Source organism: Phyllopteryx taeniolatus, chromosome 19, assembly GCF_024500385.1.
Source record: "Phyllopteryx taeniolatus isolate TA_2022b chromosome 19, UOR_Ptae_1.2, whole genome shotgun sequence".
Taxonomy (NCBI): domain Eukaryota; kingdom Metazoa; phylum Chordata; class Actinopteri; order Syngnathiformes; family Syngnathidae; genus Phyllopteryx; species Phyllopteryx taeniolatus.
Window position 1 is genome coordinate 14,372,373 of NC_084520.1, and position 10,172 is coordinate 14,382,544.

The 10,172-nt window shown below is 43.8% G+C and overlaps 1 protein-coding gene across 2 annotated transcripts; it reads left to right on the forward strand.

Annotated features, from left to right (window-relative positions):
* The first annotated feature begins 2,482 nt into the window (after window positions 1-2,482).
* lgi1b (leucine-rich, glioma inactivated 1b) lies at window positions 2,483-9,569 on the forward strand. 2 transcript variants are annotated; one of them, XM_061756200.1, is made up of 10 exons: window positions 2,483-3,156; window positions 3,252-3,323; window positions 3,783-3,854; window positions 3,969-4,040; window positions 5,359-5,430; window positions 5,948-6,117; window positions 6,219-6,383; window positions 6,466-6,686; window positions 6,789-7,035; window positions 7,926-8,095. In XM_061756200.1, exons 1-10 carry the CDS (start codon window positions 2,963-2,965, stop codon window positions 7,961-7,963), a joined length of 1,323 nt encoding a protein of 440 aa, XP_061612184.1. In that variant the 5' UTR covers window positions 2,483-2,962; the 3' UTR covers window positions 7,964-8,095. The 2 variants fall into 2 exon arrangements, with proteins under 2 accessions (XP_061612184.1, XP_061612183.1); XM_061756199.1 differs by having other exon boundaries at window positions 2,550-3,156; window positions 7,943-9,569.
* Window positions 9,570-10,172: the final 603 nt, after the last annotated feature.

Genomic DNA, 10,172 nt, shown 5'->3' on the forward strand with positions numbered 1-10,172 from the left:
TGACTGATTTAAAAATCACGACAGCATTGCGATCAAAAATTTAACAATTTCTCGTATAATTAACTGCACAACGACCACTAATTCGAAACAATTACACTTTTTGGCGTTCAATATATGATTACATGTGCATTTTGTTAAATTGTAATCCCTTTTACGTCTAATAGCGACCTTATTTTGATTGTAATTGGCCATGTAAAATGATTTAGCTCGTCTTTTTTTTTTACATTACTTTTCACTTTTGCCATGCACAGTCGTATTTTATGAAAATGTGTCACTAGAATGTAAACTGAAATGGAACTGAAAATGTAAACAGGAAATGAATGGGGGATTCAGGAGGATTCAGTGCACAAAAGCTGGTTTGCAATATAAAGACGGTATTATGTGAGGAAAAAGTTTCAATTCATCCGTTTTTAAAGGTGCTGAAGAAAGAAGTCTTGTGTTTTGGGCCATATTTCCACCCACCCGTCAGAACAAAGGGGCCAATGTGGGACATTAACACAACAGGCAGTGATTGGTACAGTTGAGAGATTCTATCCATCCATCCATCCATTTTCTACCGCTTATCCGAGGTCGGATAGCAGGAGCAGTAGCTTTAACAGGGGTGCCCAGACGTCCCTCTCCCCAGCCACTTCATCCAGCTCTTCCGGGGGGATCCCGAAGTGTTCCCATGCCAGCCGAAAGACATAGTCTCTCCAGCCTGTCCTGGGGCATCCCCGGGGTCTCCTTCCGGTGGGAGTGCCAGGAACACCTCACCAGGGAGGCGTCCGGGAGGCATCCGAATCAGATGCCCCAGCCACCTCATCTGGCTCCTCTCGATGTGGAGGAGCAGCGGCTCAACTCTGAGATCCTCCCGCATGGCCGAGCTTCTCACCCTATCTCTAAGGGAGAGCCCGGACACCCTGCGGAGGAAACTCATTTTGGCCGCTTGTATCCGGGATCTCGTTCTTACGGTCACGACCCGCAGCTCGTGACCATAGGTGAGGGCAGGAACGTAGATCGACTGGTAAAACGAGAGCTTCGCCTTTCGGCTTAGCTCCTTCTTTACCACAACGGACCGATAGAAAGTCAGCATCTGACACCAACGGTGAGGGATGCCGTCAAGCTGAAGAAGGAGTCCTATCGGGCCTTTTTGGCCTGTGGGACTCCTGAGGCAGCTGATGGGTACCAGCTGGCCAAGCGGAATGCAGCTTTGGTGGTCGCTGAAGCAAAAACTCGGGTGTGGGAGGAGTTCGGTCAGGCCATGGAGAAAGACTTCCGGACGACTTCGAGGAAATTCTGGTCCGCCATCCGGCGTCTCAGGAGGGGGAAGCAGTGCACCATCAACACTGTGTATAGTGGGGATGGGGCGCTGCTGACCTCGACTCGGGACGTTGTGAGTCGGTGGGGAGAATACTTCGAAGGCCTCCTCAACTCCACCGACACGCCTTCCCATGAGGAAGCAGAGTCTGGGTTCTCTGAGGTGGGCTCTCCTATCTCTTGGTTTGAGGTCACCAAGGTAGTTAAAAAGCTCTTCGGTGGCAGGGCCCCGGGGGTGAATGAGATTCGCCCGGAGTTCCTGAAGGCTCTGGATGTCGTGGGGCTGTCCTGGTTGACACGCCTCTGCAACATCGCGTGGACATCAGGGACAGTGCCTCTGGATTGGCAGACTGGGGTGGTGATCCCCCTTTTTAAGAAGGGGGACCGGAGGGTTTGTTCCAACCACAGGGTTATCACACTCCTCATCCTCCCTGGTAAGGTCTATTCAGGGGTACTGGAGAGGGAAGTCAAATCTCAGATTCAGGAGGAGCAGTGTGGTTTTCGTCCTGGCCGTGGAACAGTGGACCAGCTCTACACCCTTGGCAGGGTCCTCGAGGGTGCACGGGAGTTCGGCAAATCAGTCTACATGTGTGTTGTGGACTCGGAGAAGGCGTTCGACCGTGTCCCTCGGGGAGTCCTGTGGGGGGTGCTTCGGGAGGATGGGGTACCGAACCCCCTGATACGGGAGTTAACTTTTACGGACAGAATTTCTAGGCGCAGCCGAGGCGTAGAAGGGGTCCGGTTTGGTGACCTCAGTATTGCATCTCTGTTTTTTTCAGATGGTGTGGTTCTGTTGGCTTCATCGAGCCGTGATCTCCAACTCTCACTGGGGCAGCGGCTGAGATGAGAATCAGCACCGCCAAATCTGAGACCGTGGTCCTCAGTCGGAAAAGGGTGGCGTGCCCTCTCCAGGTCGGGGATGACATCCTGCCCCAAGTGGAGGAGTTCTTGGGGTCTTGTTCACGACTGAGAGATTCTATCAATAATGCAATATCTTCTCTGTCTCTCTCTTTTTTTTTTTTTTTTTGTCTGATGTCATACTGTGCTCCTTTTTGCCCTCACACTCTACAGCTTGTCAACAATGCCATTAATATTGGGGGTTGTATATTTAAATGTCCCATGCACCAAATTAATATTTAATGTATCTTATTAGCATAGCAAAGCGTGCAAGAAAAAAAGGACGGCATCATTTCAAAGAGGCAGGTGCATTTGCTCAGAGGCACACGAATAAATAGTAGGCTCCTAAATGGCCGTGTACAGCTTAGAAGCGCGCGTAAATAATGACAATAAAAGCTGGAGCGGCTGATAAGAGAGGGGGAAAAAAGCTGGCACTTTGTTCGGAGGCCCCCTTTCTCTCCCCCCTCATCCTTGCTCCCCTCTCATGGGCTCCAACTTCTTTGTATGCAGCAGACTAATAAGAAGCAGACAACATTTTGAGGAGGGGGGCAGGGGAGAAAGAGAGAGAGGGGGGATGCTATTTAGCAGGGTGACATCAGTCTTTTTTTTTTTTCTGTGCCCATTTGGAGTCCTGCACACTAGAGCGGTGCCTCGGATCTAAACCTTTGCACACACACACACAAAACAGCGGAATCATCTTAAATAAGTAATTACAAACGAGATTAGGGGGGTCTCGTTTTGCAAATCTCAAGCGGGACAAAATCGAATTATGGCATTCTCGGCCAGAGGAGTGAGAGACTGGACGCTTGTGGTTTGGGTGGTTGCTGCATGTTCGCTCCTAGCAGCCGGACGGAGGGTGAAGCAGCCCCGATGCCCCACTGGATGCACCTGCACCAAAGATAATGCCCTGTGCGAGAACGTCCGATCCGTTCCTCACAGCTTCCCCTCAGATGTGCTCTCCCTGTAAGTGACTGCTTTTGTTTTCTTTCTTTGTTTGTATGCATCATCTGCTCCACGCTTCTTCTTGTTTATTTCTGAATATTCTCCGTGGTGTTCAGGTCTTTTGTCAAGTCTGGATTTAATGAAATCACAGGAGGAAGCTTTGTGCATACACCTGCCCTGCAACTACTGTGAGTAGATCTGTCTTATTTACCTTTCCATCAATAATGTGATATTATAAAACACTTGTTTTTAATAATGCCATACCCTGAATAGACACCTGATTCTATCTATCTATCTATCTATCTATCTATTGTATAATATTACAAAATGCACTTATTTAAATGATAAACACCATACCCCTAATGAATAGCTGATACTATCAGGAAGTATCCATCCACTTTATGCATTTGTACCAATAAACACCTCCAGTATGTACATCTATCCAGCTATGCTAGAATATTATTTAATAGAAATATAAAAATGTTCAATTCAATAATGCGTTGACGAGAAACGTGAGCGTGCGATGCCAGTTTTATTGGTTTCGTTGGCGAATACGCAAGCCGAATGATAACGTCACTGTATTTTTCTCGCACAACCAAATGAGTCATTGTCTGTAATCCCTTTTCTGTTGATTTTTGTCTCCGCAGATTGTTCACGGCCAATTCCTTTGACCTCATTGATGATGATGCATTCGTCGGTCTGCCACATCTTGAATATCTGTAGGTATTAATTAATTTATTTATTTTTATTTTTCGAAGGGGGGAGGGAGTGACAGTAAGCTGTTTTTTGTCATCAAATAACCAAATACTAACAAGAAAAATGATCTTTTACAGATTTATTGAAAATAACAAGATTGCATCAATCTCCCCCTTTGCATTCCGGGGCCTCAAATCATTGATTCACCTGTGAGTATCATTGCCAATCGATTAGGATTAACTCTTTGCGCAACAATATAGTCATTTAAATCATTGTTTGAACTGACAAAAGCAATAAAAGACTCAATCATTTTTGTGACTTGTGTAAAAGTGAAGGTGTCTGTTGGATCAAGTTCCAAAAAAAAAGCAAAACAAAAAATAAATAAATATATATATATATATTTATCACATAATAATAAATAATGGCTTTATTTTGTCGTATTATATTCAAATGAAAAGCAATCTTTCGAAACAATTGTGTATATTAATAATAGAGTTTTAAAAAATTGTACTGTATATTATTCTATTGTCGTCAAATAAAACGCAAACTATCAATCCAAATCAGAAATTGCAATTCAATACAATACAATCGCAGCCACTATAAAATTTCACAATACTGCTTGTCAGTTTCCTCAATTGCAGTTGCTCGCGCGTGCACAGATAGCGTAGCATGCATGCAAGCTGCGGGTCGAGACTAAATATAGCCGTGCTGTGACCTTCAACCACGTGACCTATAATCTTTTTCTTTTCTCACAAGTCATTCCGAGACGATTTACAATCTTTGGCTCGTCAGATATCTGCAGTTTACTGACTTGATATGAGCAGTTAGGAGTGTGTGAAACCGTGCACCAGGGGAAACAGTATCCCTTCAGAGAAGTAGACTCAATCTAGGTTGTACTATTTCAAAGTAACTATTTTGGTGACATTTCCTTTGCAACGTTGTAATACCGTCAGCCAAGTGCGGTTTGACATTTTTATGGAGTGCACAGCAATAAAAATCAGCCTACCATCGCTGTGTTCAATATGTATTGGCGGTTTAGCTGTACAAGAAGCGTAAACAGGATGCGATGTTACACGAGGTGGCGTGTGCCAAAGTAGCGACTTCCTGGAAGACTGCTCAAAGGTTGCCAGGCAACCAGCATTAGTAATGGGTAAAGAAGAACCAACTCCCTAAAAACACTGATGAACTATAGCACAACTTTTGGGGTAATTATGTCAAATGGTATTTTGGTAAAGGAGAAGATAAACTGCTGCAAAATTAGCAAACGTCATCTGATCACATATGATGAATGCATAATTAAATTGGACAAGCTGTCTGAATCTCGTCCCCTCTGCTCCGTCATCATGTGTTTAGAGAGTGCAGCCAAGCAAAAATTCTCCACTCGGAACACCGAGTCCCAAATAAATAATGCAGCGCTCATGAATTAAGCTGACGTTTAGTTTTAATTCTCCTCTCTTTCCACTTTTGGGGGTTCAGACCAAATGTCCCTTCAGTCACAATTGTACGTGTTTCGTCTTTCTCTTGAAGGAGTCTAGCTTACAACAACCTTGAGACACTGCCTAAGGATGTGTTCAAGGAGATGGATGCTTTGACTAAAGTGTGAGTATTCACTGTTTTGTCACTAAGGGTGGCACATGCAGGCCCAAAACAGTCATGGTATATCATATCATACTAACAATAATGGATTGGGACTGGGGAGTTTATTTACTCAACTGTATAAAGTGCCAGGTGAGTTTCAAGGCATAGTGATGATAGTGAACAATGCTTCCAGTATTTTACAATGATATATATATGTATATATATTTAAAAAGAATATATAAGTGTGTGTGTAAAAATACAAAACTGCCAAAAGGCTAAGATGTTGTAAAGTGATTTGCTAGTGAACACAGTGTTATTTCTTCACAATAAAGTGTGTTTTCACTTATTTCTATATTGTACAGTATTGTTTTAAAGAGACATTGATAAAATGATGTCATCTGTGGCTGAAACAGATTAATTAAATTTACATTCATTTCAATCATGACCTTGTTTTGCATACATTTCAGTCCACGAACAAAGTCACGGAACGGATCCAATTCGTAATCCATATTTGTTCATCTCTGGTGATTTTATGAAGGGATCTGAGAGGCAACGACCTAATATGCGATTGCAAGCTCAAGTGGCTGGTAGAATGGATGCATCACACTAACGCCACACTGGACCAGATCTACTGCAGTGGTCCACCCATCCACCAGGGCAAGAAGATCAATAATCTGCTGCCGCACTCCTTCGACTGCGTCACGTCCGGTATTGAAAGACACATTACATTTACGTACTGTACATGGACACTGAAAAATGATTTTTTTTAAAGGTAAAACAATGAGTGGTTGTGATGTTGTTCTTTGTAGAATTTGCCTCCTATCAGTCGCTGAAGTTTGAGTCCATTTCCGTAGAGGCCTTCACCTTCGGTAAAGATCAGTATGTTGTGTTTGCGCAACCGTTTGCTGGGACGTGCAGCTTTCTGGAATGGGATCATGTTGAGATGACCTTCAGAAGCTTTGACACCATTGAAAGTGAGTAGTGAGTAGTGTGACTGCCACAAACTCCAAACCAATGGTTAACAGTGAGGCGGCAACGGTTCTGCGCCATTTCCAGGCACTTCCACCGTGGTCTGCAAGCCAATGGTGATCAACAACCACCTTTTTGTCATTGTGGCGCAGCTGTTTGGTGGCTCCCACATTTACAAACGAGACATTTCCGCCAACAAATTCATCAAGATCCAGGACATCGACATCCTGAAAATCCGCAAACCCAACGACATTGAGACCTTTGTGATCGATGGGGAGTCGTTCTTCATCATTGCAGATAGCTCAAAGGTCGCCTGTCTTGTCCTACTTCATCCTCTCCCTTTACATCATTCCTGAGGTGGAAATGATTTCATCTGTTTTCAACATCTGACATTGGGCTCTTCTTTGTAGGCCGGCTACACAACTGTGTATAAATGGAACGGCAATGGATTCTACTCCCACCAGTCACTCCATCCGTGGTACCGCGATACAGATGTGGAATACTTGGAGATCTCCAACAAACCCCACCTGATCTTGTCCAGCAGCTCCCAGAGGCCGGTGGTTTATCAGTGGAACAGGGGCCAGAAGCTGTTTGATCGCAGGACCGACCTACCAGAGATGGAGGATGTCTTATCAGTCCAACACTTCCGGGTCAAAAGTAAGAGCTCGAGTGTTGATAATACTTCCATTTGAGTTTTCCAATTTGGGACATACAAGTTTGTTGACTCGTGTCCAATAATTTGCTCAGTGGGGTACGTTAGTGTAGAATGTAGATTGTACCTTAACGCATTCACTTTCAGCCACTTTCAAAGCAGAGTTCTCCATGTGGCCACCGGTTTTAGAACATTTTGACCGATCTTTCAAGAATCACACAATAGTGTGTTCTGTGACAATATAAGCACCAAACCCACCAAAAGAAAGTGTAGACTCTTCTTTACTTTATATAGGATATATATATTCTTTTCGAATGTGTGTTGCCTAAACTTGTCCAACTTCCAACTTTTTGGCATTTCTGTCCCTCAATCGATGCGATAAGCTGAAATTCGCCGCCTAATCTTGATCTTCCACTCAAAATCTGTGCTGGTCTCAAAACCAAAGCGATGCAATGCCGCCATCTTCAGACATCTGTTAGTCATTACAGTGGCTTATACATCTGAATTTCACAGGCAAACTAGCTGAGTCCCTGTTCCATGCCTACCCATTGAAAAACATACTTGACGAATATATCCATCAGTGGCAATAAACGGTTGGGTTCCAGTCAGGGGTGGTTTCTGATATGGGTGACATGGGCAGCCGGCGGCACTAGCATCCCCCGTTCACAATCGATCAAGGGGGCACAATGGAAGGCCGTCGCACAGCGCACCATTCGGTCCAGGACCGCCTCTGGTTCCAGTTGATGAATATAAACGTCCACGGCAATGAATGAGTTAAGGACAGAAACTGATACCTACTGTACCCCTATTTCTGATAATGATGTGTTAGTATTCACAGACACAAGACTAAAACAGATTCACCGCTGTAAGTATTGAGCTAAACGATCTTTTAAAGGTTGTCCTTTTCCAAAGGTGAGCTGTTTATATGCTTGACGAGATTTATCGGGGACTCCAAGGTGATGCGTTGGGACGGAGCCATGTTCAAGGAGGTCCAGACGTTTCCCTCCCGTGGATCTATGGTTTTCCAGCCCGTCTCCATTGGCAACTGGCAGTATGCCATCCTGGGCAGTGATTATTCGCTGACGCAGGTCTACCAGTGGGACACCAAGAGAGGCCAGTTTGTCCCGTCCCAGGAGCTCAGCATTCAAGCGCCACGAGGGTTTTCCCTGGTATCAGTCGACGGGCGAGACTTCCTGATTGCATCCAGCTTTAAGGGGAAGTCTCAGATATACGAGCATCTCATGATAGATCTGAGCGATTAAATCCACCATACAGTTTGGACTACCTGTCTTCACTGTCATTGTTTATCTGATATTTGTTTCAAATCTTTGAGAATGCGGGCAGTGCACACGCAAGGGAGTTGATAGGGGAATATGGTGCAGATGAGAAGATGGAGAACGGAAAGGAAGTTAAGGGGGGCAGCTGATCTCCTTAAGGATAGCAGACCTAAAGAAAAGAATATGACCTGAGTGGACTGGAGCTGGGGTCGAGCCTCAGAGGAATTGTGACAAAACTTCAGAGTTCAAACCCTCAATATGCATGACCTCAGGAGAGCCCGCCGCGTACCTCACCAGGCCTCAGTTCTTTGGCTTTTTTACATCGTCAATAGTGGTTCACTTATTTTTGTCTGAGGGTTTTACAGTCAAGAGGTTCTGGTTTCAATTCTTGGGCCTTTTTGCTTGGTGTTCAGAATTTATCTGGGTACTCGGGCTTCCTCCCACATCTCAAAAACATGTATACTAATGTCATTGAAGACTCTAAATTGCCCATGGATGTGAATGACTCTTGCCTGAGTTCAGCTGAGACAGGCTCCAGCTCACCCTTGACCCTGAACAGGACGAGCGGTATAGAAAGTGGTCGGGTGAACAAACTGGAGGTCGACAAGCGTCTCAGAATCGATGATGTTCCACTGAAATAGCTCATTCCCTATCGTGAAGTCCCGAGTAGCTTGATTTTGTGAGTGTATGACTGTGACTCGGCTGTAATTGAGCGCAACCAAAAACACTCTCCATAGTGAGAATCACATTCATTGTGTTCTGCGCAGCTGTTGTCATCACTCATCACTTACAGAGCACGGATTGAAGAATCCACTCAGCTCTTCTCCATCTACTCTGTGCTCATCGGTTACACAAGACTCTATGCATGATGCAAACACTCACAGTGTTGCTTTTCGGATGAATGACTCGCTAGAAGCGTCCCACTGTGTGGCCCCACCTCTCTTCCCTTTCACTGCACTCTTGCCCCTTTTTCGCCCTCATTGACAAAAGCATTGTTTGTATGTACAGTCCCTGTGCTTTCACACAGTCCTCTTATTGGGAATCACAATGGAATTCTGAAAACAATTAACAACTTTATTGACAATTTGCCATATATGATTTTTGCTCCTTTTTTTATGATGCTATGTAAAGAAATTTATATGATACAGCTTTTGTAGGTAGAAATGACCACACTCAAGTGTTTTAATTTTTAAATGGTGTGTTCATTTTTGTGTCACTCAATGTTAAGTACAATGTTAAATGTCATTAAAGAATAAACAATTGTTTTGTAGTGAATTTGATGAGGCAGCTGGATGTTGAAAATGTATGTATCAGAAATATTCCACGGTAATGTGACAATTTATTTTTTATGAACCAACCATGTGCTTTTATGCCAACCCTCTGTTTACTGTGTCAAAATAACTATTTTCCATTTCTTACTGTAAGTTTTGTAAAATAATTTTTCACGTCCCCTCCCATAAAACTGCGAGCAGCTGTTTGCTAAACCCTAAATGACTTTAGTATTACTCAATACATTTGAAAACGGATATATTTGCTGTCTACTCGTTAGTTTATTCAACGGCCACAGAAGTCGACGACACGATGTAAAAAAGATGTAGCTAGAGAGAGGTAAAATCTTGACTGATTGATTGGAGATGTTGGGGACTTTACAGGCCCCAAAAACAAACAAAACAACAACAACAACAAAAAACAAGTAAAGCAGTCAAGCAAGATATTCCCCATCCATGGCCTTATTTAAGAGAATTGTTTGTTGTTGAAATCATTATTTATTTTCATGTCTTAGGTACAATAGGACACCACCTCCTTTGATATATATTGTTATCCAGAAAAAAAAGTGGTGTAATCATCCCATTCTGTCAGACTGG

What these genes read in the sequence shown, in the direction of transcription:
- lgi1b (XM_061756199.1), top strand. Translation starts at nt 2,963, where the DNA reads ATGGCATTCTCGGCCAGAGGAGTGAGAGACTGGACGCTTGTGGTTTGG. An exon ending in CCCTCAGATGTGCTCTCCCT is followed by an intron (nt 3,157 to 3,251) that starts GTAAGTGACTGC and finishes CGTGGTGTTCAG; the next exon opens with GTCTTTTGTCAAGTCTGGAT. An exon ending in CTGCCACATCTTGAATATCT is followed by an intron (nt 3,855 to 3,968) that starts GTAGGTATTAAT and finishes GATCTTTTACAG; the next exon opens with ATTTATTGAAAATAACAAGA.